At 52.3% G+C, this 27356-nt stretch overlaps 2 protein-coding genes across 4 annotated transcripts; one reads left to right on the plus strand and one right to left on the minus strand.

Annotated features, from left to right (window-relative positions):
* Positions 1–1829: 1829 nt before the first annotated feature.
* On the minus strand, positions 1830–17715 carry LOC129344222 (sulfotransferase 2B1-like). 3 transcript variants are annotated; one of them, XM_055000771.1, is made up of 6 exons: positions 17552–17715; positions 11589–11797; positions 8810–8936; positions 6169–6263; positions 3315–3495; positions 1830–3139 (listed from the first exon to the last, which is right to left on the minus strand). In XM_055000771.1, the coding sequence occupies exons 2-6, from the start codon at positions 11784–11786 to the stop codon at positions 3024–3026; spliced, it is 717 nt and encodes a 238-aa protein (XP_054856746.1). In that variant the 5' UTR covers positions 11787–11797; positions 17552–17715; the 3' UTR covers positions 1830–3023. The 3 variants fall into 3 exon arrangements, with proteins under 3 accessions (XP_054856746.1, XP_054856744.1, XP_054856745.1); XM_055000769.1 differs by lacking the exon at positions 17552–17715 and adding an exon at positions 15016–15245; XM_055000770.1 differs by lacking the exon at positions 17552–17715 and adding an exon at positions 15016–15104 and having other exon boundaries at positions 11589–14826.
* Positions 16552–26821, plus strand: DPEP1 (dipeptidase 1). The gene is made up of 10 exons (XM_055000768.1): positions 16552–17540; positions 21761–21893; positions 22380–22512; positions 23022–23172; positions 23482–23551; positions 24729–24905; positions 25450–25534; positions 25631–25706; positions 26082–26217; positions 26450–26821. Exons 1-10 carry the CDS (start codon positions 17431–17433, stop codon positions 26624–26626), a joined length of 1248 nt encoding a protein of 415 aa, XP_054856743.1. The 5' UTR covers positions 16552–17430; the 3' UTR covers positions 26627–26821.
* Positions 26822–27356: the final 535 nt, after the last annotated feature.

Genomic DNA, 27356 nt, shown 5'->3' on the forward strand with positions numbered 1-27356 from the left:
ACTGAAGGGGGGGGGGTTCTGGGAGGGGAGAGAAGCATTTCATTGTGTGCTGAAACGAAGTCCTGGGGTGCATATGGGGGGAGAGGGGAGAGGTCTCTTTCTAGGGATATTTTTCAAGTTCTAGGCTAACTCGCCATGGGTGATTCTGTATCAGGGGTGGCGACAGTATCAGGACAAACCCATTGGACAGCCCCATAGCTATAAAAGACTAATCTCAACTGGTGCTGTGCTCAGAAAATAAGCAGTCTTCTCGGCCATCAGCTATTTGGTTTGCCGTCTTCCCTTCCACGCCTTGTCCTTCCCTCAGTTGGTGACTGTTGTATTCCAGGGATTGTGGAAAATTGTGAATTTGTATTTGTCTTGCTTAGAGTTGTAATGTTTTTGTGCTTGAATTTTAAAATATATCTATGGATTGTGCTATGAAATTGCTTAAATCGGTCTTGTGCCCCTCAAAATCTTTCTAAAGTTATTCATCTTTTTTATTGCTGTCCAGACTTTTACAAAACGTTCTGGAGTATAGAGATGTACAGATAAGACTCTCCCTTCTCTCCGCTTTTCTGATACGTGAGTGTTGGTATTTTTCTTGGAGAGGAGGACATTGTGTTAATTTTTTAAAAATGCTTAAATAAAAATAAAGGTTTTTTGCATTAACTCTTGGGCTGTTCCTAAATATTGGTAGTGTTTCCACTAATGTTGTCACACTGAAGATTCTTGGTTTCCCTGAACCAATAATCTGAAGAAGACAGAGGCAGTTGTCCGCTTCCTTTCCTGGCCCTGCTCCTGTGCCCTGAACGGCAGCTGGCATGCTCCTTGGTCCGTAGGGTAAAGGATGGACGCTTAGCGGAGTTGGAGGCTTAGCCCCCTGCCCACTCTCTGCAGCAGGGGAGGTGCCTGGCATCAAAGAGAAGTGGCCTCCCTTGTGCCTGCCAGGCAGGGGGCACTGGAGAAGTGTGCGGTCACGCTGTGCAGATGCCCCAATATCTTTAGGGGCTAACGCCTCATCCCCTCAGGGCATTTCAGACCAGTACGTGAGAGGATACGTGGGGCATTTCCTGGTCTTTTTGTCCCATTGGCTCACAGGTAGGGTGAGGCACCCAAGGGCCGCTTCAGCATATTATCTGTGCCGTTCAGACCCTCATATTCCCCTCATCTGAGAACTTTCTCCCACTCTGTAGCTTTCTAAGCATCATGAAGTGTGCTGTTGAGAGCCAGTTTGGTGCAGTGGTTAAGAGCAGCAGGGCTCTAATCTGGAGAGCCGGGTTTGATTCCCCACTCGTCCGTTTGAAGCCAGCTGGGTAACCTTGGGTCAGTCACAGCTCTCTCGGAGCTCTCTCAGCCCCACCCACCTCACAGGGTGATTGTTGTTGTGGGGATAATAATAGTACATGCTGTAAACCACTCTGAGTGGGCATTAAGTTGTTGTTGTTGAGTAGTGCCAACCCAAAGGAAATGCACAGGGGTGTTGTTGTGGCAGACGCTTCCCAGGAAAGCCACACACCTCATGGTGTACTTCCCAACGTTCCTTTGGGAAAACCGCACAGCATCAAATACGTCATCGTCAGCTTGGCTGCTTCCAGCACAGCAAGCTGGTCAGTTTCAGCATCCGAAGCCCTTCCCAGGTGGGTCAGGTTCACCTTGCCAAGAAAAAAACCTTGGAAAAGATGCGCTTGCAGCAGCAGCCACAAGCCCCACCCGCGGGAGCTGCATGAGCCACAAGGGGCCCCAGGCAGAGAGGCAGTCCCCAGGGTCCCGCACCCATCATGCTGGCGGAAGGGGAGCCGGACCTCCTCGGTCTCAGAGGCTTAGCAGCGTCCGAGATGACCACAAGATGGCGCTGAGCAAGCAGTTTATTGAATCTGAAGTACAGCCGTGTGTGCCTCGTAGGTAGATGCGTGGCATCGAAACAGAGATCTGTGACTAACTTTTTAAAAATGTTGGGGAAACCTAAATGGGGGAATCTGTAGGGAGGAATACTGTTTTCTTCTTTTTCTTTCAAGGCGAATATATTCAATCTATAATATCATTTAAACCATTTGCGAGTCTCGCTTGCTCCCAGCAACCAGGACCCAAACACAGATTTGGGGGGGGGGGGGGTTTCAATAGGCAAAGCCACATGGGGAGGTGTGGCAGAATTATTAACCCATCTCCCACCTCCCTCCTACAGGGCTCCACTCCTGCTTTAGAAATGCTGAGAGGGCACGCGGGTGTCTCATCTAGTTTAACCTTCAGTAGACAAAATGTGTGAGTGCAAAACAGAATCGTTATCAGGGGTATGGCCTTGGTGAAGCCGATCAAAAAATCCTTGTGGAGACCTGCCTGTTGTTCTTAATTCCAACAGCAGCAGCCACCCCTGGGGAATTATTTGGCCCTCCCGGAATGCTCATTGGAGACCACCATTTCTCCTTTTGCAGTCAAAGTGCAGCTGACATCTGGCTCCTCCAGTACCAGCCTTACCCAACCCGTGCCTGATGCTAAACCGGGTCAGTTTTGCAGATGTACACTATGCCTTCCAGCTGCTCTCTGCCTCCTCTTCCCCCCAATCCCACAAAGAGGTTGTGGGGAAGCCAGCAAGAGCCAGTTGTTGTCCCCTGCTAAGAAGCCCAAGGGGTACTCTGGGGCAAGGAACCAGGTATTGGTGGCAAAGTGGAGCTGGCTTTGAACGTGACCTTTTGGCAGCTGAGCCACTCTAGAATTGCAGAAAACCAGCTGCCCACCTTCCAAAAAGGGGGAAACAAAGCCAACTGTCAGCACCTGGGAGAATTCTTTGGCAACACCTGTAGGAGAGGAAACCTGAGAGGTCGCTGGGAGTTCGTGCAGCACACAGCCCCTATTCCCTCCCCCTGCAAAGAGACGCCGGGATGATGGCCAGCCTCACTGAGTTTCAGCCACCCCCAGCGAAAGGCTCTTAGGAAGCAGGGCGGAGGAAGATCTCTGCGGCCAGTGGAAGCAGGTGGTTCTGCACGGCTAAAGACCTCCCTCCGCAGGCAGGATTGGGCTTTCAGAACGGGAGGCCCTGCCGTCCGTCAGTCCATGAACCCCTGGAAGGTGAGGTTGCAGCCCTCCATCTCCTGCTGGTACCGCTTGTTGAAGAGACTGTTCTGCTCCGGGGAGAAGTGGTTCTTCCAGTCCCCAACAATACCTAAGAACAGACGAACTGGCTAAGACTCGGGCTGGAGCTGCCCGCCCTCTGGGCACCCGGCTGGATAAGGCCACCCTCGAGCCTCGGGAAGGAGCCCACTGCTCTGCCAGCCCGCAGGGAGGGTGCTGGCCGTGGTGGTCTTTGCAGGGCCCCCCCGGTCTTCCCGCCTGCTCACCTTTCCTCATGAACTGGCCTTTGCTGGGATCCAGGACCTCTGGAGGGATGAGCGAGCAGTTCACCATGGCGTTCTCCCTCATGGAGGCAAAGCTGCTGTGCTCCTGGATGGCGTCCAGCTGGCCTGGCTGGAGGGAGCAGCCCAGGAAGGCACTCAGGCGCTCCAGAGAGCCCCGCAGGTCCTGCCAGGGCAGAGAAGGGGGCGGAGGGGATGAGCCGGAGGGAGCAACTGCCCAGGCGGAGCAGGCATATTTTATAGGCATCTTAACAGACCCAAGAGGCAAAGAGCAAGCTGCCACAGACATAATTCAACCTAATAAGGAAATGCGTTATGCTCAAAAACAAGAATTGCCCTGGTGGTGGAATGCAACGGAATAGCCGGACAGTTTTTGCTTACAACAGGTCAGGGCTCAGGAACTGAGCTGGGGTGAAACAACAGAGTTTGGGCCAACAAGAGTTCAGGGTGGCCTTGGGGAATCCAAGCAGCCACTGTCTCCAAGAGCCTTTCGGAGTAGCAAGAGCATCCACCAAAAATTCCAGAACCAAACAAGCAACACGAGCTCCATGCAGGCCGATGGCTGCATTTCCTGTGCTCCCCCCCGCCCGGAGTTGGCAACCCCACCCTGTGGATCTGGGTAGCCTTGCTGTTTAAGGGAGTGCCATGCTTCAAAGGCAGAGGTGGGCAGCTTACAGCCCAAGGGCCACATCTGGCCCACAGGAGCCTTCCATCTGGCCCTAAACCACTCCAACCAAACTGCAGCCTGCGCTAACCAGCCCATGGTCCCACTCAGCAGCCAAGTGCAGGATAGCAACGCATCTGGTCTCTGCCTCGGAGTTGGTGCTGGCTCTTTAGCTAGTAAAGCAGCAAGAGTCCCTTCAAAACTAACGTTTATTCCACCAAGAGCTTCACCTTTTTCTGTTGAGTACAAGGGTACAAGGGTTGCTCCAAAATAATGTGTATGTGGTAAACAATGCTCCAGCTAAGGCAGTAGTAGTCACTAATAAGAATCGTCATTTGAATTGTATACATTTGTTGCATCGTCACTTGGGTCATGCTAGCTTTAAAACAATCAACAAAACGTTAGTCTGACATTAGTTATGCGGTTCATTTACTATGTCAAAGAGGGTCCTGTCCCTACAAAAGAGATTGGACAGCTGCCAAACGTATCCTTCGCTATCTCAAGGGAACAATAAACTTCAAGCTTGTGCTCAAAGTGTCTGGAGAGTTACAGGTGTAAGCATATTGCGATGCAAGCTGGGCAGACCCGCCCAGATGGGAAATCAACTACCGGTCTGGTGGTCTTCTTAAACGATGCACTGGTAATGCATAAGTCTGTTAAACGATCTCTTGTAGCTACCTGTGAATCCGAATATGCTGCTATAAGCAAATGTATTATACAATTGGAATGGGTTTATCAACTCTTACAGGATATGAAGATCAGCTGTGATGTCCCCATTTCCATTTTTTGCGCCAACACAGCTGCTCAACATTTAGCCGAGGACTTTGGAGCAAAGTCACGGAGTAAACACATCCTGATTCCTTATCAGAATGTGAAGAACAGAGCAGAGGATTTGTTAAGCTGCAAAGGTGTTCCACTGATTGTGACATTGCGGATCTGTTTACCAAATGTTTGTGCACTGAACAATTTATACAATTAAGAGATAAGCTTAATGTCACTCAAGCTGCCTAGGAGGAGTGTTGAGGTATACGTGCTAGCAGTGACAGATTAAAGTCATCTAGAGTTGTAGCAAGATGACAGTTAGCTATCACGTGACTTTAGCCAGGTGATGATTTCATCTCTGTATGCCAAGGACATTTGGGCTGGCACAGTGAGTCAGCACTATGGCTGTGATAGGCTAGCATACACTATATAAGAGAGCAGAGTCTTTTGCTTTTGGGGCTCTGGCTCTGCAGGTTTGTCAGTCAACATAATACGTCTTGTATATCCACCTGTAAATATTGTACAATACACCACTGGAACTATAACTTGGCGTGTCGTGCCTTTCTCTTGAACCTGCCACTGAGTCCAGCGCCTCATAAACCCACAATGTATGCACCCTCCCACGCTGGACAGGGCAACCCCCTTCTAGCCCAGACAGATGTCGAAAGCTTCCCATGTGGTGAGGCTTCGCTGGAAGTAAGTGGCCAGCCTTGCCAGCGTTTTCCTTTCTTAAGAAAAAAATGTTCACAAAAGCCGAATGAGCCTGCCTGCCTGCCTGCCTGCCGGTCTACCGCAGCAAGGAGCTCCAGCAGGAATTCCCTGGCGGCAAATAATAATTACAGGAAGAATGAAAAGACCAAACAATGACATCTTAAGCATGGAGGGGGAAGACATGTTCCCCGGTCAGGTCACAGGCACTAGCCAACACACACACACCCACACCCACACACACCCAGGACACTCGGGCCAACTGCAGTCCACCCTGCACTCATTCACAACTGTAACAGAAACGGAGTGCAGGGGAGTTCCCTTTTGCCCTGAGGCAGCAATTTGCTTCTCGAGCCCTGCGGAAATATTATTTTCCCCATCTGGAGAAGCTAGCTGGGGGAAAGAGCTTGTGGGAATCCTCCCTCAACAAATGTTCTAATATGGAGGAGGTCCCCTGGATACTGCACCACCATTGCTCGAGCACAGAGTAATCCTAGGGAGAAATCACTTGTGTGTGTGGGGGGGGGCGGCTTTTATGAACCTGGGTTGGGGAGGAAAGCGTAAAATGCTGAAACATCATGGCACATATGACTTAAAGAACACAGAAATGCTCCAACCGCGCAACCTGTCTCTGCTCACATCCGGCTCACTCTCTGGATTGCCCAATTCTGGGACGAGCCTTAGAGCTGACAGGCAGAAGCTCACCTGGTGCAGCTCCTCATAAGTGATGCAGAAGAGGTCCAGCTCCCTCTGGCTGCCAAGCCAGCCCTTGGTATGCTCGAACCAGGATCCATAGTGCACTGCACAAGGGAGAAAAGGTGGATCAGGCCCACAGACCACTGAGGCAACCCTCCCCCAGCCCCTTCCATGTGATGGTCAACTCACATCAGCTGGCTCTGGGCTCCTAAAGCGGGGGCCGCCCCTCCCCACTCAAGCCCCCTCTGGCCTGAAGCTCCAGCACTTCTCCCTCCACCCCATAGTTCTCACAAAATGTGCCATGGAGCTTTCTACGACAAGGGCAGAATCTGACCGTTTCAGAGGAGGGGAAGAACCACAGACTTCTGCAGGAAAGACTCCAGCCTCGCCCCTTGCCCTGCCTCATCTTCCTATACTTTTAACAAGTCAGCTGTGTGAAAGGCGGAAGTTCCAGAAGTGCAGCACCCACCATCACTTCCCTGGAAAACTGCATTCCTGAATCCCTGCCAAGATTTATGGAATCATCAAGGAATGGACTCAACTCAGCTGAGTCTGCGATCCGAGGCCCACTTACTGGAGTTTTAGTGATCTGTGGGATTTGCTTCTGAGTAGTCACACTTGGAATTGCCCTAGAGATAAATGGGGTCGGGGGTCTGCTTCTCAGGAAAAGATGGAGCGGAGCTGCCACTTCGCTGAGCTAAAAACCTGTAGGTCTTTGCAAATTGTGTGCAGTTTTGCTCGGCTCGGATTAACCGGCCATTTAGGCTGCACTGCTAAGAGCAGAAGGCTGAGATGCAGATACTTATCAGCTTTCCTGTAGGGGCCTAACCCTATCCTGGAAGCTGATCTAAGCACATTTGAAACTCTTTCTGTTTTGCACAAGTGCGGTCAGAGCTCTGGTTTCCACATATGCTCACCAAACAGTAAGAGAGAGAGGGTGAGAAGTGTTTTAAGCACCAAGAGCCAATCCAGTCTGTCTCCACAGCAAATCCTGTGGCTGTTTTCTGGGAGTTTCCTCGGTTAAAGCAGGGGGTGGGGGGATGGGGACTGGAAATTATACAAAACAAATTCATCTGAGGTTTTCTGGATGTGCCTCTGGAACTCTGATGGCATTCTTTGGAATGCAAAAAGGGCACTCAATGCCGCTTAGGCTTTGTTGTGACAATTTCAGTATTTTTTGGAACTGTTTAAAAGGAAGGCTGAGCATGTAAAAATCTATTATTTCAACCCCCCTCACCCTCCAAATTTCTCTCTTCCCTCTGGACAGATTGCTAGACGTCCGTGCTCCCTCCTACAACTTCCTCCTGAAGTGACGGTGGGGCTGCACTCATGGCTAAGGTCATTTTCCAAATTTAATTTGTTAAAGGGAAAACCAGGCCCAAGGGCCTTCCTTCCCCCCTGCCCCACAATGCTTGCCCATCCTCCCTCCTGGGCTTGTGCCAGCACAGGCTCAAGACAAGCCCCTCTGGCAGCAGAGGCCCTGGGGGGCAGGCACCTCCCTACTGGCCTCATGATGCTGCCCCCATACCCCCTTGAGGGCTTGCTGAAGCAGCAGCCCTGAGCAAGCCCAATCCCTTCTTGGCCCTGGGAAAAGGAAACTGCTTCTTTGCCGTTTTTTGCCAGGCAAAGCAGCCTCCCCCGCCCCCACCCGCCACCTTATGCATCAGCAACATGTTTTATGTTCCTGTAGAAGTTCCTCTGGTTTTAAAAGTGTAGCTCAATGCACTGTAAGTTGCCTTGGAGAAAGGTGGGGTATAAATATTTGAAATAAATATCTTGGAATTGGTGGGGAACAAAAAGATCCCCGTGTGACACCAAAATAATTTGGTCTCATTTTGTCCTCCTCACAATCTGAGAAATGGGAACTTGGGGCCAGTGTGAAAATATCTGGAAGATCAGCAGAGCCAGTTTTCTTTCTCAGAACACAGAATTATTTGGGTGCTGGTTGCTTTTCTTCCCTCCACACACACATCGCTGCAATGCATTAAAATAACACAGCTACAAAAGAGTTGCCTCCACACTTTAAGCTCTCGGCATCCTCAAGGGCACCTTCCACAATACAACGACAAGCCTGGTTGCTCAAATGCTTTCAAGGACAGGAGCGCAAAACTTCGGTTGAGTTAGAGATCAGCCTTTATGGAGCTTGTTCAGTTGATAGCATGTCATTCTGTCCTCCATTTAAACAAGATTCCCAAAGAGAAATTAATAGAGAGCTTGTAAAGGGGGGTCTCAAATGTTGAGGATCTAGCTAAAAAATATTTATTGTCCAGTCAAGAGTAACGTGTAACATTGAAAGCCACCCAAATTGTAGCTGTTATGCAAAAGCTGAGATAGGAATGCACTGAAACTGATAGTGTAAATTGTAAAGATTTTCATGCAAACTGACTTCTAATTCAGCCCAAAGGAGGAAAATGGTATCTCTTTATCTGTTGCCTTCCCAGATTAGTGCCACCTTAACGCTCTCTGAGCTCTGCGATGACCTTGATGGTTTAGCAATAAAATCAACCTGTTGGAGTCATTGCCTGTCTCCCAGAAAACACGGAAGCAACTCAAGCCAAGAATTCTGAGCACTTTCCAGTCTTCGAGCCCCAATTCTGGATGAGTCTATACCACAATGCTTGTGCGGGGACACCCCACACATCCCACGCACCAGTGCCGTCCAAGAAACGAAGGAGGAAGTCATCAAAGGAGCCAGGGTCCGGGAAAAAGTTGGCCATCCTCGAGAAGTAGTAGAAAGACACGGCCACGTCTTTGGGGTTCCTGGCCACATAGATCACCTGTGCGGGAAAGACAGACACATCATCCAGGGCGACACACCAGCCACCTCACTGCCTCTACCTCTGCCTGTCACACTTTTCTCTCTCCCTTCCTCAAAGGAACAGCCAGGCTCCATTTTGTCCTCCTCACCATGAGCCTTTGAGAGAGGCTGATCCAAGGAAGAACGACGGGCCTACAGTGCCCAGCCAGCTTCACAGCGGAGCGGGGATCTGAACCCAGGCTCAGTCCAACGTTCGAAAGGTCCCTCTCCCTGTGTCCCATCACGGCAGCTTCACTCCTCTGAACAGGGCCTTCTGCAGGTACCACTCTGCCAATGGGCAAAATCAACAGCTGCCCATACCCGTGCCTTCTTCGTGGTGGTCCCCAGTTTATGGAATCGCCTGCCTGAAGAGGTCAGGAAATCTTCCAGTCGCCTGGCTGTCTGCAAACTATGCCAAACTGAATTATTCAAGAGGGCTTTTTACTCAGATAGGAGGCCTGTACTGTATTGAGGTGGTCTCAAAAGAGAAGCATAAGTAAAGGGAGAGAGATTACTGATTATACTACTTATACCGTCTGTTGCTGCAAGTATATTCCTACTGGGTAATTTATGTGCTGTTTAATATTTCACGTTTAATTACTTGTGCTTTCTTTCCACATTATTTCAACTCTGCTTGTTCTCAAATTTCTGTAGGTTTTGCATTTGCTTACCCTATTCCATTGTTTATTGAATGTCCCAGCTGTTAGTCATATTGACTTACGCTGTGTAAGTCCATGTCAACAGACAAACAAGTAAACCAATGCAGCGCACTACCTCACTCTTCCTCTTGTGTAAAGCTTCTTTCAATACCCCATGGTCAAGACTTCAAACTGAGCTCCTGCATAATCCCCCTCTGAAGGCAAAGAAGATCATTATAGCAAACATTATATCTACCTACCGAGAATAGTTCCAGGTGTGCAGCCATGTTGGTCTCCAGTTGAAGAGTAAGATCTGGGACTCTCAAAAGTTCGTACCTTGGAAATCTAGTTGGCCTTTAAGGTGCTATTGTACCTGGATCTTGCTCTTATATACTCAAAAGACTGTCTACTTATGCAAAAAGTGAGACTGTAAGTGAACCCCAAGCAGACCTGATGGGGAATGACCAAGCATCAGAAGAGACAGACTGCCCAGAACAGTTAAAAGATACAATAGAAGAGAGGAAGAGGAGAAGACACCCACTCGAGCCCTGAGATCTTTGAGATTCCTGGAGCAGTAGAGGTGGAGGGTCCCAAATTGTTCCCCCCTGCAACATTTTTGCAAGTCCCCAGCTTGTATCACCTGCTTTATTTTTTGGAGGTCCCAATACGAATGCTTACCCATTGGTTCCTCTGCTCTAAAAATTTCCCCTCATCTATACAGATACACACTTACTAGAGGTTCCCGCACTTGGGTGTTTAAAGCGCTCCATCCTTCAGAAGGGCGTCCATGCCATGATGCTCTCATGCCGGGCACCAGAAGGTGCTGGAGGTAAGCTAGTCCTCGGTGGCAGGGGCCAGGGCTTCTGTGGGCCGGGATATTTAGGCCCCAGAAACCTCCCGTTGGCCTCCTTTGGCACAGGGAGTTTTGCTTACTCCCACGTGGAAGAAACCACACGTGAAAGCAGCGCCGGCACCGTGAACAACTTGCTAAACAAAAGTAACTGCAGTTTCACTTCAGCTATGGAATTGTTTCCTCCTTTGAACTTGGACATTTCCCTTTGAAATCTGTATATTCAGTATCTTTACATTGTATACTACGTGTACTTGAGGCACTGTCACTTTATATTTAAAAGCACTGGTCACTTTCTTACCTATATTTATTGATACCCAGGGCTTTTTTTCAGCTGGAACGCGGAGGAACAGAGTTCCGGCACCTCTTGAAAATGGTCACATGGCTGGTGGCCCCGCCCCCTGATCTCCAGACAGAGGGGAGTTGAGATCGCCCTCCATGCCACTGAGGGCAGTATCAACTCCCCTCTGTCTGGAGAGCAGGGGGCGGGGCCACCAGCCATGTGACCATTTTCTCCGAGGTCGGTTTAAACTTTAAAAAACTCTCCCGTTGTTCCAGCTGACCCAAAGTGATGTCATTGTGTGGTCCTGAGTTCCACCACCTCTTTTCCCAGGAAAAGCCCTGTTGATACCCATTGTATATGAGCACACTGCACTTTATTATTGTACTTGATTATTGCAGTATCTTTGTAAGTTTGTGACCTTTATTGTTGAATGTTTAATTGTCAAGCCTCTGAGTTTTTTTGTGGCAGTCGTGTTATATGGTTCAATGACTATATGAGACTGCAGACATCATTTAATATTGTTTCTTTCTTTCTTTAGATACATTTTTTTTGTTTCGTTAGGTGTTCACAGTGCCTCTGCTGCTTTCACTCGCACTCCCACATGGGGCAAATTATGGTAGGCAACAAGATGGAAATGGAACCGCATCCACGTGAAGGGACAGAAAGGGAAGCTCCGAGGGCCCTGCCCCACTGATCCGGCCGCCCTGCATGCCAGACAGTCCTCAGCCAACTCCCCTCAGTATGGAACTACTTTGACTGATTTCCGGTCTCCATGAGCAGAGTGGGCAAAACAGGGGGGTCCCAGGACCCTGGAACTGCAGTTTTCACCCCAGTCTTTTAAACATAGCTCCCAGCATTCACCTTGGGCTTGGCTTTCTTCAGGGCAGCGGCCAACACCTGGCAGGGCAGATGGGTGGTGAAAAGGCGTGGTCCTTCAGTCTCTTGGAGAACCTCCTTGAAGTAGATATGCTCCAGCCAGGGGGCCCGGGCCCAGTTGGGCACCGTCTTGGCTGGTTCCGGGTCTCCTTTGCTGTTGATTAAGGTCAGAATCTCCTGCATCCACGTGGTGCCTAGGAAAGAGGGCAGCGGCAGAGCCCTGAAGCAGACGCAACCATGCCGGAGGGACCCTCCGTCAGTAAAGGTCATTCCGGGCTGGCTTTGAGGGCACCCTCCCCTCTACATCGTTGTAGGAAATGATTAAGTGAACACAGCAAGTCATCAACCCCGCCCCCCTCCCACATGGAAACTTCAGAGAAATGCAAACCAGACAGGGCACACCGAAAGGTCAGGGCTGGAGAGCAAGGCTGAAAAGGGCCCGAGCACAACTGCGCTCGCTCTCTGAGCAAAAGCAAGAGCCCCTAGAAGCACAGTGCAGACGCTTCCCCCGACACTTTGGTTTCCCCCTGACACCACGTTCCTTCCTTCCTCCCCCAGATCAGCCGTATGAGGCCTGACGAAAGGTGTTGCTGGCTGAGGCAAAAACAGCCCTCTGCCCATGCACGGCACCTCCTCCCACGGGGACTTGGTACGAGTGGCCCCCCCCAGCTGAAACCAGACCAGATCCTGGCCCCTTCCCAGCCTCCGCCCCCTTCACATCTGGCCCCAGCCTGGTCTGTGGCACCCTGGTGAGGAAATTCTGCCAGGTGTCTCCTGCGATGCTCCGGGAAGGAAAAGTTGCAGCTGCAGAAATTCCCTCTGGTCAAAAAAGAAGCAAAGCCCGCCCACCCCACACACACCCGGTAGGAATGCTCTTTGTCTTGCAAGGATCAGTAGCAGGCTGGGGGGGGGAGTTGCTCCCACCCTAGCCAGCCAGTACAGAGCTGCTCCGAGGCGCTGGGGAGCTGCCTTCCCACAGTTCTCCCTGCTGGGGAGCGAAGGGCCTCCTTCACATCCTTTCCCTTGCCTCCGGGCAGGCTGGCTCCAGCCCTCTCCAAACCAGTTTGATCGGGCAGCTCCCAGGTGTGGTGACCAGCACTGCTGAGTTAGGGCCAGGAAAGGGGGCCGGGAGGAAGGGGGGAAGCCGTTCTGAGCTTGCTTCTTCAAGATGATGTGGCCAGTTTATTATAATACATTTTTCTTTCTTTGTGACGTCTTCCTTGTCCTGTAAAATGCCTGTCACATGACACCAGAGACTGCAACTCTCATGTTCTGTCCTAAACCAGAGATGTGGAGTTTCTAACCAAACAGCCAGGACGGCGTGATAAATAAGTGAACTTGCAGTTCTGATCTGAGCTCCAGAGGTGAAGAAAAACTGTGGTTTATCACTGCCCTTACATCAGAGTTCTTTGGTCTGCAACGGTATTTAATGTGTGCTGAAAATGTGTATGGCACTGACAACTTGCCGGATTCCTAGGCCAGTCGAGTTGAGAGTCCATAGCTGTGAAACTCAATGTATCTCTGTGCCTCTGTGAATTTTTGTTTATTCTGAGCTTGCTTCTGTTCTCAAATAAAAGGTCTTTCACAGATTGCTGTTTTCAGGTTCATGCGTTAAAACTGCCGCTAGAAATGGCGAAGAGTCTTTGGACAGCTTAAAGGCGAGTGGCTTAATTGTGGCAGAGTTTTTGTCAGCTACAGCCATTTCCCTCCATGCCCCGCCACAGGGAAGTGTTACAGTCAAGTGGAAGAGTTATACACTACAAATAGCAAAAAGTGGGCCTGCATGCCAAGGCACGGGAGCGTTGAGTCACACTGCAGACCGCAAATGAAGAAACAAGAGCCCATCAAAAAAAGAGGGGCTCCACATAGAGTAGGCATAAAGGACAACTCCCAATTGCTGGCAAATTGAAGCAGTTCAAGGATTACTGTGTCAAATGTATAAAATGCTGAATTCAACCAGCAGCAATATATAAACCCACGCACATACTACACTACAATCAGAAGGTGTGGTTATTAATTTGAAAAGATGCCAGATGGCCCAGGAGACCAAGGCTGAAAAATGTAAACCGTCCTGGAAGACTGGCGTGAACTCTGCTGCTCTGGCTGCAGAATCCACCTCCACCCGACCCCCTAGGGTTGCCAGCTCCTGGTTGTGAAATTCCTGGAGATTTGGGGGGTGGACAGCAGAGTTTAGGGAGGGGAGGGACCTCAGAGGAGTATAATGCCACAGTGCTCATCCTTCAAACCAACCATTTTCCCCAGGGGATCTGATCTCTGAAGCCTGGAGATCAGCTGTAATTCCAGGAGCTCTCCAGCCTCTACCTGGAGGTTGGCAACCCTAGCTTACTTCCTCTACACCCCGCCTTTCTCCCCAGTGGGACCCAAACTCCCATGCCTTCCCTTGTGGATCCTTTCTAGCAGGGACGCTCCTCAATGAACGGCTCTCTGGCAAAATCTTCCTGCTCGGTGCAAGCATGCAGCAGGCGGGGCCAGCACGACCGGTTCCCACACAGTGCTCTGTTACTCTCTTAGGCTCACCCAGCTGGCAGGGGCAGAGCAACACCTGCCCACGGACAGCAGGCTGGAACAGGAACCTGCCGGCATGGCAAACTGTCAGCCTGGCTAGAGCCACCCCAGGACCCATGTTAGTGTGGGAGAAGGTGCAGCTCAGGTGCACATCTACAGGATGCAGCGAGCAGAGGCGGAAGCGCCCGTGTTCCCGGGGCCGCAGGCTGCCTTGCGATGCTCTTTGCCCGCTTGAGCGAAGGTTCTGACCACCTCCCTAAAAGAAGTTTCCTTCTTCTTAAACTGTTTCTCAATGACGGTTGGAAATGGATTAATGAACTGGTTTGCAGCTTCCAGTTGTTTTAAAATATTTATTCTATACCTGTTATGTTTTAAAATGTGGTTGTAATTTTAAAGTTTACAAATGTGATCCGCCCTGAGCCTGCTGGTGCGGGAGGGCAGAATAAAAACCCAAACAAACAGAATGTCAGGCACTCCACCCAAATCCTCCCGGTCCTTATGACTTTTAAGGCTGCTGGCCGCTGCACGTGAAGCCTGTAAGGGTGCCCCGAGACCGGATGCAATCTGTCTGCGGAACCCCTCGCCGCAAGTTGGCAGCAGAAGGCAGCTGTGCCTAGGGCAGGCTGGCCGGCGCCTGTGCCGTCCTGGGTCCGTCTCACCGACCCTCCTGGAGGAGTTTTGATCTTCTTAATTCGTGCTGTGATTTTAAAAGCCAAGAAAGGGACGCGCGAATGAGGTCCCGGAGGCGCCGGGGCCAGCTTAGGGGCCGCCCGGCTCCTCTCAGATCCGGGACGGGAGGGGGGCCCCGTCCGAAGGCGCCCCGGGCTCGGCTTGCGCTGCCCCGCCCGCCCGCCAGCCCTCGCCCCGCGCGCCGCGGCCAACTCACCGGACTTGGGGTAGGAGACGAGCAGGACGTCGGCGGCGCGGAAGGGGAAGGCGGCGGCGGCGCGCAGCGACTCCTGGCTGTGCAGGTGGCCGGGCAGGGCGAGGCCGGCGAAGGTCTCGGTCTCGTGCAGCCGGGCCATGCCGCCGGGCCGGGCGGAGCTGCGGGGGCGGCGCCGTCGGGCTCCTGCTGCGGGCTCGGAAGTGGCGCTCGGCGCGCAGCAGGCAGCGCTGGCCCGCGGCGGGCGCAGGAGGCCGCCACGAAGGGGCGGGCAGGCGGGCGGGCGGCGAGGGGCGGCCTCGGCGCCGGAGGTTCGCTGGCCCCTTGCAGGGCCGGCAGAGGCGCCCCGCGGCTCCTCCCCAGCCCGAGGCGCAGGGCCCGCCCGGAGGGCTCGTGCGTCTCCCGCCCCGCGGCGCCGCGCCGCGCCTGGCCTGGCCTGGCCTGGCCGCCTCCGGCCCGGTGGGCTCCGCTTCATTCCAGCCACGCCGCGCTGCGCGCTGGGCGCAACCGGGCGCCACCGGGCGGGCTGCTCCGCGACCGTTTGGGAACAACCCAGACAAGTGCGGCGCCTTCCCGAAGGTCGCGTTCGTTGCTGCAGAAGCTGCTGTGAGGGCAGCCGAGCCCCTCTCGGCAAATGCCCGAAGCTGCTGCCCCTGCCCCGAAGTGCCCAGAGCTGGCAGTTACATCTGAGAGCCAAGCTACAAGTGACGCCTGACACAGGTTGGACACTTGTGAGCTTCCCTCAAGTTTTGGTGGGAAATGTAGGCATCCTGGTCTTGCAGCTGTAATGGAGAGCCAAGCTGTACAACCAGGACGCCGACATTTCCCATCAAAACTTGAGAGAAGCTGACAAGTGTCCAACCTGTGTCAAAATCAAAAAGAGTCCAGTAGCACCTTTAAGACTAACCAACTTTATTGTAGCATAAGCTTTCGAGAACCACAGTTCTCTTCGTCAGATGCATGATTCTCGAAAGCTTATGCTACAATAAAGTTGGTTAGTCTTAAAGGTGCTACTGGACTCTTTTTGATTTTGCTACTACAGACTAACACGGCTAACTCCTCTGCATCTACAGCCTGTGTCAAGCGCCACTTGTAGCTTGGCTCTGAGACACACTTTGAATCGGAAGAGCATCATAAATCCAAGGCGTTCGCTTGGGGCGCCGCAGCTTCTCCCTGAATATCCATCACAGGCGTGAATGTTTTTCTCTCTTGATACGCATTTATCCCTGTTTGAGTCCAGTGGCGCCTTAAAGACCAACGAGATTCTCGGGGAATAAGCTTCCTAGAGTCAAAATTCCCCTAGATACATCATGTGTCTCTCAGGAAGGGAGCTCCAGCTCTGGAAAGCGCACACCCTCGACATCTCCTCGGTCTTTAAGGTGCTATTGGGAGTGGAGTGTTGATATGTTAAACTTGTGCCTGCCTGGTACAGGAGTTGTGGGAGGACAGCCTCACTGGCTCTACTGGATACCACTGACCCCAGGCCATTGCTTAGTTAGTTTAGGGAGGTCTCCCTCTCCCCAAGGTCAGGTATGGATAAACATGAGGCTAAGGGGGACTCTTGTGTCCCAAACAGTATCTACATCCTGAGCAGCTGCCCCAGCAGTGGAGCTCAGCCCAGGCAGAGCCTCAGAGCCATGCTGCTCCCTTGGCCTGTTCCAGGGGCTTTGCTTCCATATCCTTCGGTGGACAAGAACCGTTGCCTCTTGGCACTACAGAGGGCCCAGACGCACGAGAATGCGGAGATGCCAAAACCGCCGTGCCGCTGTGATTCTGCACCTTGCCGCTCTTGAGAGAAGCTTTGGAAGACAGCAGAATGGGATCGGGATGCCCAGACAGGAAGGGCGGGCGTGGGCATGCTGGCCCTCACGTTCCGGACAGGAAGATGGGAAAGCGATGACGTCGCAGGGCAGGGCCCGCTGTTGTGGTCTTTCTGGGAAGCGTCTTCGTTGTGCAGCTAGGAGACTGTTTTCCGCCAGCCCTTGTTCTCCTCCCCGTTCCACCCAACACGGTCTGGCTGCAGCAGTGCTACTAGGGGTGGACCTTGGGATGGAAGCGCAGGGCCCCAGCTCACAGGCTTGGCCAAGGGTCTCCCTAGCAGGCTGTAACTGCACCACTGCAATACACAAATACACATTACCCTCGGAAGGGGAGGGGGCCAGAAGCCCATTTCCCAACTTCACCCTTGCGTACTAGGCAGCGGGAATTCTGCCGGCTGAGATTGCTTTCTGGCTCCTCCCAAGCAGTTATTTATTGATACTTTGACGAGGTGTCATCCCACATCTGCTTGGCTGAGCTTGGGACAGGAATCAAAGACCGGAGGCCGATTCCTTGGAGTTCTGCTTTTGGAACTCCCTGCAGAAAAGCTCAGGTGCCTCCCAGAAGCCTCGCAGCACCCAGGCCGGCCCTCTCGGCAGAATGCTGCTTCTTCCCAGCTGCCTGCTCTTCTCAGGCCTCCTGCTCTGCGCTGCAGATCAATTTTTGCTGGCGGCACAGAGGGTCATGAACACAACTCCTGCCATAGATGGGTAAGACTCACCCGGACGGTGCCTTCTGTGGGGAGGGGGTCACTCCTGAGGGAGATCGGGAGAGCTGCAGGCCATAACCAGGCTTCACTGCTGGGAGAAACAGTTAACAGGCATGCCTGAGGCGTTAGGAATGGCTTCAGGACAGTGGCTCCTTTCACACATGCAGCTTCTCAGAACATGAATGTGGCCAGGCCACACACACCTGGTCCAAGTGGCAGCTGTACCCCAGTGCATGTGGGCAGGACTGGGCTCAGGCGTCTCCCAGAGGGGCGTCCCAGCTTTGCAGAGCTTCTTTGAGCAGTCGTCGTAGTTCCCTAGAGGCAGAGAGAAATTATTTTGCTGAGGAGCAAGAGTCCAGCTGAAATGGAAGGTGCTGCTGACGGTACTTGGTGTCAACTAGAACATCTCTCAGATTCTCAGAATCCTGAGTTCTTGTGGCCAACTCCAGAATCCTGGGTTATGGCCATCTAAAGGAGCCCTTGCTTCTGCCAGACTCCCCAAATACCAGCCGCAGACCTCCAAAAGGTCCTATCATTAACAGACTTGCTCAGATGCTGCAGACCAGAGGATGCGGCTTCTTATATTGAGTCAAGCCATCTTGTGTTAAGTCTTCCTCTTTTCCTACTGCCTTCCACGTCTCCTAGCATTACTGACTTTTCCAGAGAATCTTGTCTTCTCGTGATGTGACCAAAGCACGACAGCCTTAGTTCTTTTCACCTCTTGCCTTGAAAACCCTATGATGAGACCATGCGCTATTGTATCTGTCTTCACTGAATGCCCCAACCGTTGCTCATATTGTACTTTTGCCCTGTAGATGTCCCAGCTATTGATTATATTGTTTTCACTTGCAGTCTGTAAGCCAACTTGGATCTCAGTGAGAAAAGCAGACTACAAACAAACAAACAAACAAACAAAACTTGGCTCGCAGCCGCCCAGGCAGTAGCCCCCCTGAATGCCAGAAAGGGGTCTTGGGCTTCCCTGCCCAGCCTAGAGGCCTTCCAGAGGCATCCTGTAGGGGATGCACAGTGTGACCTGGGACAAGACAGGCCAGCCCAGCTCTGCTGCTCCTTGGCTCTGGCTTTCCCACCCAGCTAGATCTGCCCAGTAGGTTAATGGTTAGAGAGCGAGGGCCGGGTGACTGTCCTCCGTGTCATCCAATGTTTGTCAAGCTTCAGCAGGCTCTGGAATGAGGATATGGAGCACAGAGGCCTTTGGGTCAGGCAAGCCTCAGGGACTTTGGCTCCATTGATCCTCCCTTGGCTGCAGGCCACCTTAACAATAGGAGACTGCAGGTGTTCAGGGCAGAATATCGGTGCAGAGCTAAAGGGAGCGCTGTGGGCCTGGGGCTTCTAATGGGCAAGGGATTCTGAGCACACACAGCGTCTTTCTTTCCTTGATGAGGCTGGTTTGGGGTCCCAACACTGCAGGGTGATCTTAAGCTCCTATAGCAGGGATCTGCCTACGCCTTAGTAGTGTATTCAGAAAGCAAGCAGTGGAGCAGAGGAATGTAGACGTAACAGGCTCAGTATGCCAAAAGCAGAAATCTTGGGCTGTATCCTCCACTCCGAGCCAGTTTGGTGGAGTGGTTAAGAGTGGCAGGACTCTCATCTGGAGAGGCAGGTTGGGTTCCCCACTCCTCCGCTTGAAGCCAGCTGGGTGACCTTGGGCCAGTCACAGCTCTCTCAGAGCTCTCTCAGCCCCACCCACCTCACAGGGTGCTTGTCTTAATGTTTCAGTTTTACCAGTTTATGAACAGAAGACAAAGGACTGATTTAGAGTTTGTATCCATAGAAAGTAAGGGATCTGTTACCACAGTGTATTTGATTATACTCATACATTATATTATTTCTTAAATTCTTCCAAACCATTTACTTGTGGGATTATTTTGGGAAGGGGATGTTCTTAATCACTACTAAAATGCTTTAATAGATGACATTACTTTGTAAACTGCTCGGAGTGGGTGTTAAGTTGTTCTGAAGGGTGGTATATAAATCGAATGTTATTATTTATTATTATGGCTGAGCTCTGCTGGCTCAGAAGCCAATTTACAAAAGGAGATGACATTGATGGGAAGGCAAAAATCACAAGCCAGGAATCCAAACCAACCAGAGCCAGAATGGAAGCAGCCAAGAAAGAGCATTGTAGAAAAAAGTGCGTCAGGAACAAAATGCCAAGTTTTTAGGGGAAGGGTGGAGAGAGGGCTGAGGAGAGCTTTCCCCAGACTTTAGCCCAGCTTAATCATCCCAAAGCACCTCAGGCAAGGATATAATGGCTTGGTCAGGGCTCATTTCGAGGGGGAACGCACAGGAACGCAGTTCCAGCAGTTCCCCAAAGAGGTCACATGACAGGTGGCCCCACCCACCTGGCTCTCAGCCATTTTGGGCCCGTTTCGGCCTGGATTGGGGCCGAAACGGCCCAGATAGGGCCTCTGACGGGTGGTGGGTCACTCTCCCGCTCAGCAGCAGCCCGATCCTGACCATTTTGGGCCCCTTGTCAGCCATTTTCAGCCCCTTTTTTGCCATTTTGGGCCCAATTTTGGCCCTGAATGGCCAGGATTAGGTCCAAAACAGCCAGGGTAGGTGATGTCAGGGGGTGTGGCATATGCAAGCGACACACTTATGGTGATGTCAAGGGGCGTGGCATATGCTAATGAGCTATACTAATGAGTCCCTCCAGCTCTTTTTCTACGAAATGACCCCTGGGCTCAGTTATAACTCTAACAAGCCACATTGAGCGCTTTGAAAACAAGCTTTGTTTCTTAAGGAGAAAAGCAGCCATGCTTAACTTCCACCCTCTCTTTTTCTAAATGCCACTTGCCCTCAGAGGAAGAAAATCAAGGAAAGCATACCTGCCCTTGTGTCCTCCGGTCAGTTAGTTGCAGGGGGGGCGGTCAATTCACGCTGAAGCTCTCAGCTGGACTGGGCAGCTCTAGACTCTTCTAAGCTGCTCAGCCGCCCCAGCAGGGACCTCTCCTTAGCCAAGGCAGAAGGCAGCCCTGCACAGTCGGAAGCTTCAGGTGCTACAACTAGAGCATGGTCAGTTAACCCGGCCAAATACAATAACCAGCACCCAAATCTGTAATAAGAGATCCAGAATTCTCAGCTAGAAAGCCTTGCTGGATACTGTAGTTTTTAACAGGGGCTGAAGGACACTGTTGGAAAGGGGGGGCAGAAGGGTATTCCAAAGCCCCTGTAGGCCAGCGTCAAAAAGGCCACCCGCTGGGCGGAATTTCATGGCCTCAAGCAGTTTAGAAACTGATCGGCAGCCTGCGCAACTGATAGAAAAGGGGAGTCAAGGTCCCCTGAGGGCTTGCCCAGAGCCAACAGCTTGGCAGTTCTAGACCAGCTTCTGAACACACACACACACACACACAGCACACTTTGATGTTTAGATCGGTGCATGAACTGCTGTGGCAGGTGCCTTCCACCAGGAAAGGGGCTCCTCTGAGGAAGCCTTCCCACTCTGAGCAAATCCTGGCAGTCGAATCCAGCAGCACTCTCAAGTGGCAGAATTGAGTTTTCAAAGGAAGGCAGCCTCATTTAAAAAAGCTTCACCTGGATAGCCCAGGTGAGCCAGATCTCAGAAGCTAAGCAGGGTCAACCTTGATTAGTATTTGGATGGGAGACCGCCAGTGAAGACCGGGGTTGCAGAGGCAGGCAATGACAAACCACCTCTGATAGTCTCTTGCCATGAAAACCCCACCAGGGGTCGCCACAAGTCAACTCTGACTTGAGGGCACTCTCCACCACGCCCAGCTCAGCTCTGTCACCAACCAAAGGCACCTCCATTTTACGTGGATTAAGTATCAGGACTGTTTGTGTGTGTCCCCCTCCCCCCCCCGCATGCATCACTGGTGTCAGACACTGGCTAGAACATTTAATTTATAACAGAGAATATGTCCGCATTCAGCATGCCTTAAGTATGCCATCAAAGAGGACTAGAAGGTGCAGGGTACCAGTCAGACTCCAGTCAGGAGGCCGCTAGCCTTTAAGATCAACTATAATAGGAATACGTGGCAAAAAGAGAGAGGCATCCAGATCCACATCCCAGAACTGCGGCATCCTCTGCTGTAGAATAACTTGGCAGGCATCTAACTTGGGTCTAGGCTGTGAGATGCAGGCGCAACGGGTGGTGCCCGAGTGCTGATTGCCTGCCTGCCTGCCTGCCTGCCTTCCAAAGGCCAGGCCCCACTCTCAGTGTCTCGCCCTCTCTGGTTCTAGGCACAACGACTTACCCTGGCAGATGCTCAGCAGATTCAATAACCAGCTCTCCTTGGAGTCGGCTAACCTGTCTCAGCTGCAAGGCACCCACACCAACATCCCCAAGCTGCAGGCTGGTCGCGTGGGGGCCCAGGTAGGAGAAAGGCCTAACAGGTAGTGGAAGGGAGGCACAGAACGTAGGAGAGCAGACAGCGCGGGACTCTCGCAATTTTGCAAGCTTCTTAACTCTAGAAGCTCTTCTAAAAATACATTTCCAATCTTTAAAAAATGAAATGAACCGAAACTCCTGCCACACATTCAGGCAGCTTTCCAGCTGTCGGTGTGTGTTGTGAGAACCATTCTGTGGGGCTAAGATCCGCTGCGTGCCCTGCCTCCTGCCCTCAAACATTGCACAGACCTGCCTGCCTCTGCGAGACGCGCGAGGTTGCTCTGAATCCAAACTGATTGTACGGCTTGTTACCATCCAGTGGGCAGTTGTGCCCCCCCACTAAATCAGTGAGAATGTTTATGGACATACAAGGCATCTTATCAGCTCACCCAGGTGCCAAGCGCCAGCCAGGTGTGTGTGTGTGTGTGTGTTTCTTAAATCGCTCCTTTTGCTTCCTTTTTGCACGGTCAGTTCTGGGCAGCCTATGTGCCCTGTGAGACCCAGAACAAGGATGCTGTGAAGCGAACCCTGGAACAGATAGACGTCATCCATCGTATGTGTCTTCAGTACCCAGCAACCTTTGTGTGTGTCACCGACAGTGCAGGTAAGGGAAGGGGGAGAGGGCACAGGCGGGAAAGTCACTCCCTGGTTGGGGAAAGGGGTTGCTCGGGCCTTAAGGAGATTCTCAGTCCAAGAGAGGCGCCAGTTTGATCAGCCATGCCCCAGCAAGGGCTCCCTTCACCTTCTCCTGCCCACGAAGGCCCCGTACCTGGTGGCGTAGCTTTTATGCTATTATCAACTGCGATGGTGCCCGGCCTGAAGAGGCTGGCAATGCTGCCAGTTTCCGTTACCAGTGGAATAGAAGGGACAATTCAGCGGATGCCACCTTTCTCCTCCATGCAAGACAGCAACAGAAGCAGCCGCCTTTGCCAAACGTCTCCCTTTCCCTTCTGTTGAAGTGGTGGGCATCTTTTTGAATACAACAACATGGGAGCAGAGTCCAGGCCATTAGAGTGCTGTATGAAGATGCTTTGCCCCTCGCAGCTGCCCTGCCTCTTCCTGTGGCCTGTGCTGTACTTGACCCTGTGCCCACAGGAAATGTTTGCCTTGCAGGGATTGAGGAAGCCTTCCGCAGTGGCCATGTGGCCAGCCTGATTGGTGTGGAGGGTGGGCACTCCATTGATAGCAGCTTGGGCGTCCTGCGCACCTTCTACCAGCTAGGAGTCCGCTACATGACCCTTACTCACAGCTGCAACACTCCCTGGTAAGGTCAGGTTGGTGTAATTTGTGGGGTAATTTGGGGTGAGGGGATGAAGAGATATGCAGAGTGTAGTTTTCTTGCCACAGAGTAATTGCAGCCAGCCTGCACCCCGTGTCCAAAGGAGCAATAGCCAGGCAGGTTTGCACCCATTGTGCAAGACACGAGCCACGTGCATGGACTTTGTGAGACGGAGGAGAAGGGCAGGGGCGCATCACTCAGCCGTTGAAGAGGAGCAAGCTGAGGGGGAGGGCTGAGTCCGTCTCTCCTCTGTGCCTCCTTCCCTCCTCGTGGGAAATGTGCTTCCTTCGGCAGGGCTGATAACTGGCTGGTGGACACGACAGCAGAGCAACCAGTTCACCACGGGCTGTCTGACTTTGGGAAGGTGAGTTGGAGGCCCTAAGGAAGAAGGCGGCCAGGGCGGAAGAGCTCTGCTCTGGTGGGGGAGTGGTTGCTGAAGCAAGGGTCTCTCTGCCTCTTGGAGGGGCTCCTGCGACATTTTGCTCCATTGCCTCTAAATACATGAAAGATCCAATCCTTCGCCAGGAGAAAATCACTGGACAAGACGGGGGTTATGCTCAGCGATTTATTTCCCCAAACTGTTGCAATCACCTGCTTCCCAACCACATCAAGATCCAGTTTCCCAGTGCAAAGATGCCCTGAGATCCGTGTTGCTCTGGGGAAAGGCAAAGGGCTGAAGGCAGTCCCGAAGGACAAGGGTGCGTCCCCCCAAACCATGCAATCCAAGCCAGGCCTCTGCTCCTCGGGTGGCATGCCAGGTCTCCACGGTGCCCCACTTGGTTTGCTTGTCTGATGTATAAGGGTGGGTTCACAAAATGCTCAAGGCAGGCCCATTTAGGTTCCAGCTGGCTTTAAGCATTAGATCCAGAGGAGTTAGCCATATCAGTCTATAGTAGCAAAATAATAAAGAATCCAGTAGCACCTTTAAGACAAATTCAACTTTTTGGTAGCATAAGCTTTCGAGAACCACAGCTCTCTTCATCAGAAGCATTGTCAGATGCATCTGATGAAGAGAGCTGTGGTTCTCAAAAGCTTATGCTACAATAAAGTTGCATCTGATGAAGAGAGCTGTGGCTCTTGAAAGCTTATGCAGCAATAAAGTTGCATCTGACGAAGAGCTGTGGTCCTCGAAAGCTTATGCTACAATAAAGTTGCATCTGATGAAGAGAGCTGTGGCTCTTGAAAGCTTATGCAGCAATAAAGTTGCATCTGATGAAGAGAGCTGTGGTTCTCGAAAGCTTATGCTACAATAAAGTTGCATCTGATGAAGAGAGCTGTGGCTCTTGAAAGCTTATGCAGCAATAAAGTTGCATCTGATGAAGAGAGCTGTGGTTCTCGAAAGCTTATGCTACAATAAAGTTGGTTAGTCTTAAAGGTGCTACTGGACCCTTTACTATTTTAAAAGTATTGATATTGTGAGTCGTAAAATCATCTGCTTTTAAAAGCACCCTTGTCCCGTCCCCCCATCCCCCCACTACAATCCTGGGCAGGGATTTCTAGTTCCTACAGCAGGATCTTCCCAGTTTTTCCTTCTGGCGCAGCGTGCGGTTAAGGAGATGAACCGCTTGGGCATGATGGTGGACCTGGCTCACGTCTCTGTGGAGACCATGAATGACGCCTTGAGCGTCTCCCAAGCACCAGTCATATTCAGCCACTCCTCTGCCTATGCAATCTGCACCCACCGACGCAACGTACCGGACGACGTGCTCCGCCGAGTGGTGAGCAGGGCTGGGGTGGGATTGTGCCGGAGACACGGGTGGGGGAGAGCACGGGTGGAGCCTCTGCTCTTTCCGGTAGAGTTGCTTCCCACTTGACTCCTCTTCAGCTGGCCCACCCAGCCTGACGTTGGAGAGAACAGGCAATTCTGTATTTGCGGCCCATGCGAGGGCCAGCATCGCCTCACTTTCTCCGGAGGAGTGGACGGTGCAGAGAAGATCGAGTGTTCTCTTTGTTGGATCGATTTAGGTTGTGGTGGGCAGCTTTTTAACTCTTCACAATGGCTACAAATCTTACACAGATGTGCAGCTGGACAGGGCGGAAGTCAGGATGGGAAGTGGAGCTGGGTCTGAATGAGCGTAATCAGAGCTCCTGCCTTGAAAGCAAGGGAAAGGTGCCGTGACTCAGGGTGCCAGCCCCTCCCGGGCAGCTCCTCCATGTGAACTGACTCTCGAAGGCTCGTACTTTGGAAATCTAGTTGGTCTGTCAGGTGCTGTTGGACTCGAGATCATGATCCTGAATTGGCTCCTGTTTCTCTTCCCCTAGAAAGAGACCCGCAGCCTCGTGATGGTCAACTTCTACAATGAGTACGTGTCCTGCAGCTCTAATGCCTCCCTGGCTCAGGTAGCCGGTAAGTCAGAGAGTGAGGAAGGAGGCCAGAAGAGGGGTGGGGGGGGGTCAAAGCACCCACGGCCCCCTCTTGAACTGTGGCTGCTCCTGCCGACAGATCACATGGACTATGTCAAGCGCACAGCCGGGGCGGAGGCTGTTGGACTTGGAGGAGATTATGATGGAGTTTCCAGGTATGGGGTGGGGGGAAACCCTGCCAGACAGACAGCCCCTTCTGTGCATGGCTGGTCCTGAGAACACCGAGGCCTGAGGCTGTGTGCCTTGCTCCCCGGAGACAGGGAGCTGCCTAGGACAGCCTACCGAGGGGTCTAGCAAGGCCGAGGTGGTCTCCATGCCTTAGAGGTGCACTTGTGGAAAAGACCCGAAGGAGAGACTCCCAGCAGTATCTCGTTCCCAGCAGCACAGTCCAGGGCAGGCCTCAGGGAGGTAGCCAGTACCCCCCCCCCTTTGTGCATGGAAGCCAATTGGCCTGAGAGGTCTTCCCTCCCAGAAAGGAAGCCTGAGCTCTCTTGCTCCTGGGCTCATCTCGGCTCTCTCTGACATCGCAGCGTCCCAGTTGGCCTAGAGGATGTCTCCAAGTACCCAGACTTGATTGCAGAGCTCCTGAGGAGGAACTGGATGGAGAGTGAAGTGAGGGGGGCTCTTGCAGGCAACCTGTTGCGAGTCCTCAAGGAAGTGGAGCAGGTACAGTGAAGACCAGCAGATTCCGCCAGCGGGACGGGCGGGAAGGTGGCATTGGAGAACCTCTGTTTGTGGTTTGCAAAGCCTGGTTCTACTCTGCCGCCAGGCGGCCTCCCCTTCCCGTCTTCTCATTGCCCCTGCACTGTGTGCAGATTCAGACGTACGCCACCCAGGCTGCAGGTCCTCTCTTCCCTCCGCCCAGCCCAGCCCATGACCTGTTCTTCTCCTTGCCCAGGTGCGGGACAGGATGTCTTCTGAAGCCATCGCACCTGACGACGTGCCCATTGCATTTGAGGAGCTGCAGGGACCGTGTCGGACCCACTATGGGTACCCTGTGGTCGTCAACGGGAACGGGCCCAGCCACCTGCCTGCTGTGACTGTGCTCCTCCTCCTGGCTGCATGGCTTCTGTAGAGAGCCCCGAACCCAGGGAGCGCCACTGAGCAGGTTGCACTGGGAAGCCGGCAGCTCTCCTCTCACCCTGGCCCGATTTTGTGTGCGAGGAAATTCAGCAAAACCAGCTGTTTTCCTCCTCTCAGTATGATTTATGATTGGATCATGATGGGGTTTTTTAAAAGTTTGAAAGAACTTTTTGACAGCGGAATTCAATTGTTTCCATGTTTGTGATCTATGTACTGCATTATTGTTACCCTACCCTTCCTCTAAAGAGCTGTGGGCTGAATCTCTCTCCTAGCATTTATCCCCACAACCACCCTGTGAGGCAGCTTGGGCTGAGAGGTGACTAGCTCCAAATCACCAAGCATCAAGGTTGAGTTGGAATTTGAACCCAGGTCTCGCCCCGTTCCTCTCTGACACTTCACCCTCTACCTTACCCTGTTACCTATTTTCACTTGTTTGGAAGGTGCCTCAAGGGTATCACCCTAAGTTTCGGGGGCACAAAACTATTAAAGTAGTAGCCATTGCTACTCTTCAAGAAAGATCACTGAAGACATTGGCCCAGTTAACAGGCAAGTAGCTGCCTTGCATTCCCTGGGGGTAGAGGCAGGGCTTCTTTTTGAAGCTCTTATAGGACGCCTCAAGAACAAGGTGCAGAGATTTGGCAAGCTGCGCGTCCCGCTGGCTCAGGAGAGCTTCCAAGGGAAGGACGGACCCCACCAGCCCAAGCCCAGAATCTCCCCTCTTG

This window comes from Eublepharis macularius, chromosome 16, assembly GCF_028583425.1.
Source record: "Eublepharis macularius isolate TG4126 chromosome 16, MPM_Emac_v1.0, whole genome shotgun sequence".
Taxonomy (NCBI): domain Eukaryota; kingdom Metazoa; phylum Chordata; class Lepidosauria; order Squamata; family Eublepharidae; genus Eublepharis; species Eublepharis macularius.

Bases quoted from the DNA above. Each gene is read 5' to 3' on its own strand.
- DPEP1 (XM_055000768.1), top strand. From the start codon at position 17,431: ATGCTGCTTCTTCCCAGCTGCCTGCTCTTCTCAGGCCTCCTGCTCTGC. The intron at 25,535-25,630 runs GTAAGTCAGAGA...TCCTGCCGACAG, and splicing joins CTCCCTGGCTCAGGTAGCCG to ATCACATGGACTATGTCAAG. The intron at 25,707-26,081 runs GTATGGGGTGGG...CTGACATCGCAG, and splicing joins GATTATGATGGAGTTTCCAG to CGTCCCAGTTGGCCTAGAGG.
- LOC129344222 (XM_055000769.1), bottom strand. From the start codon at position 15,154: ATGGCCCGGCTGCACGAGACCGAGACCTTCGCCGGCCTCGCCCTGCCC. The intron at 11,798-15,015 runs GTGAGTTGGCCG...CCTCTTTCCTAG, and splicing joins CGTCTCCTACCCCAAGTCCG to GCACCACGTGGATGCAGGAG. The intron at 3,496-6,168 runs GTGAGCTTCTGC...CTGCCCTGGCAG, and splicing joins CTTATGAGGAGCTGCACCAG to GACCTGCGGGGCTCTCTGGA.